The sequence below is a fragment of the Propithecus coquereli genome, unplaced genomic scaffold (genome assembly GCF_000956105.1).
Source record: "Propithecus coquereli isolate 6110/MARCELLA unplaced genomic scaffold, Pcoq_1.0 Scaffold35, whole genome shotgun sequence".
In the NCBI taxonomy this organism is placed as follows: Eukaryota; Metazoa; Chordata; class Mammalia; order Primates; family Indriidae; genus Propithecus; species Propithecus coquereli.
The window spans coordinates 9,864,755-9,866,123 of NW_012149174.1; the positions used below are offsets into that span (position 1 = coordinate 9,864,755).

Sequence of the window (1,369 nt, forward strand, 5' to 3'; positions counted from 1 at the left end):
AAAAAAAAAAAAAGAATTTGTAAATGTTTAATATTATATAACACTGCACAGACTCTTTTTGTGAATAACTCCAGTCCAATTAAAATAGGATACTCTTCTCTGGATATCAATTTTTTGCTATTTACTGGACCATATTCCCACTAGCATACAAATGCTGTTATCTTCCCATCTTAAAAAATCCTCCTCTTGATTTCACTCCTACCTCCATTTACTATAATTTTATTTCTTTGCTCTCCTTTACAAGGAAACTCTCTTGAAAGTTGTTTTACACTTACTTTCTCCAATTCCTTTCTCTTATTTTCCGTTAAGTCCTCTCTAATCAGCTTTTTGCCCCTAAAATCCCACTGACACTGATCTTGTCAGCATCACTCATTAACTCTACATAGCTGATTATTCTCTTTCCACTTTCCTGGAATCTCCTCTTTCCTGGTTGTTCTTCTACATCATTGGTCCTTCCCCTTCTCAGTTTCTTTTTGGTGGTTCTTCCTCTACTCCCTGAGCTCTTAAAGTTGGAGTAGTTCAAGGCTCACACCTTGATACTCTTCACTGCTGCATCTACATACACTAAATGGCCTTAGTAATCTCATCCAGTGTATGGCTTAGATATCATCTGTATGATGACTCTGCTAATAACATTAAAGCTTGGGAAGGCAGGGATCTTTGGCTTTTCTGCACCTGTATGTTTCACCTACTAAAAGTAAAATTTTAAAAAAGCTTAACACAAAGCAGGCATTTGAATAAATGGATAAATATCACACCTCTATCTATGTTGCCCTGGTAATTTTAACGGTGAGTACTAAATATTTACCAATGCATTTTACCTGATTTTTGTGAGGAAAGAGCTACCACCAAGGCAGGATCAATTTCACAAGGTAATCCAGCAGCTGAAGATAATTCATACACATTCATTGCAACCTGATAAAAACATAAGAATTCCAGAGTAAGAAATATTCTAACAAATTTAGGAGAAAGCCCACCGTAGTAAAAGATTCACCGTTCAAATTAGAGTCTGCCTAGAAGAACACTAGGCAATTTGAGAAACTTGGCTGAAGCAGGAACTACTGCATAACTAACCTATATTGAACAACTGATTCAGTACTCTGTGATGTGCTGCTGGTTATAATGTCCTACTGTTAGGCCGAACAAAACTTGTATACTTTTTGTGGCAAATTCTAACAGAATCATTCTAAAGTTACTATTTTGCTTGGAAATATGAATATAAAATATCAAGCCAAAAGAGTAATAAATCAAAAAAAGTGAATCAATATTGCTGGACCTATTTTATGTTCATAGTTATTTAATGAAAAATTATAGTTGTGTTCAATGCCTAATCACATCCTATCTATAAACATGATTTTTTAAGGAGCAC

The 1,369-nt window shown here is 34.7% G+C and overlaps 1 protein-coding gene across 1 annotated transcript in view; it reads right to left on the bottom strand.

Moving 5' to 3' along the window:
• Positions 1-1,369, bottom strand: part of NCKAP1 (NCK-associated protein 1) — a 59,091-nt gene that overhangs the window by 5,981 nt on the left and 51,741 nt on the right. Inside the window, exon 16 of the mRNA XM_012651190.1 lies at positions 822-915. Coding sequence (XP_012506644.1) covers positions 822-915 — 94 coding nt within the window. The remainder of the gene's footprint in view (positions 1-821; positions 916-1,369) is intronic.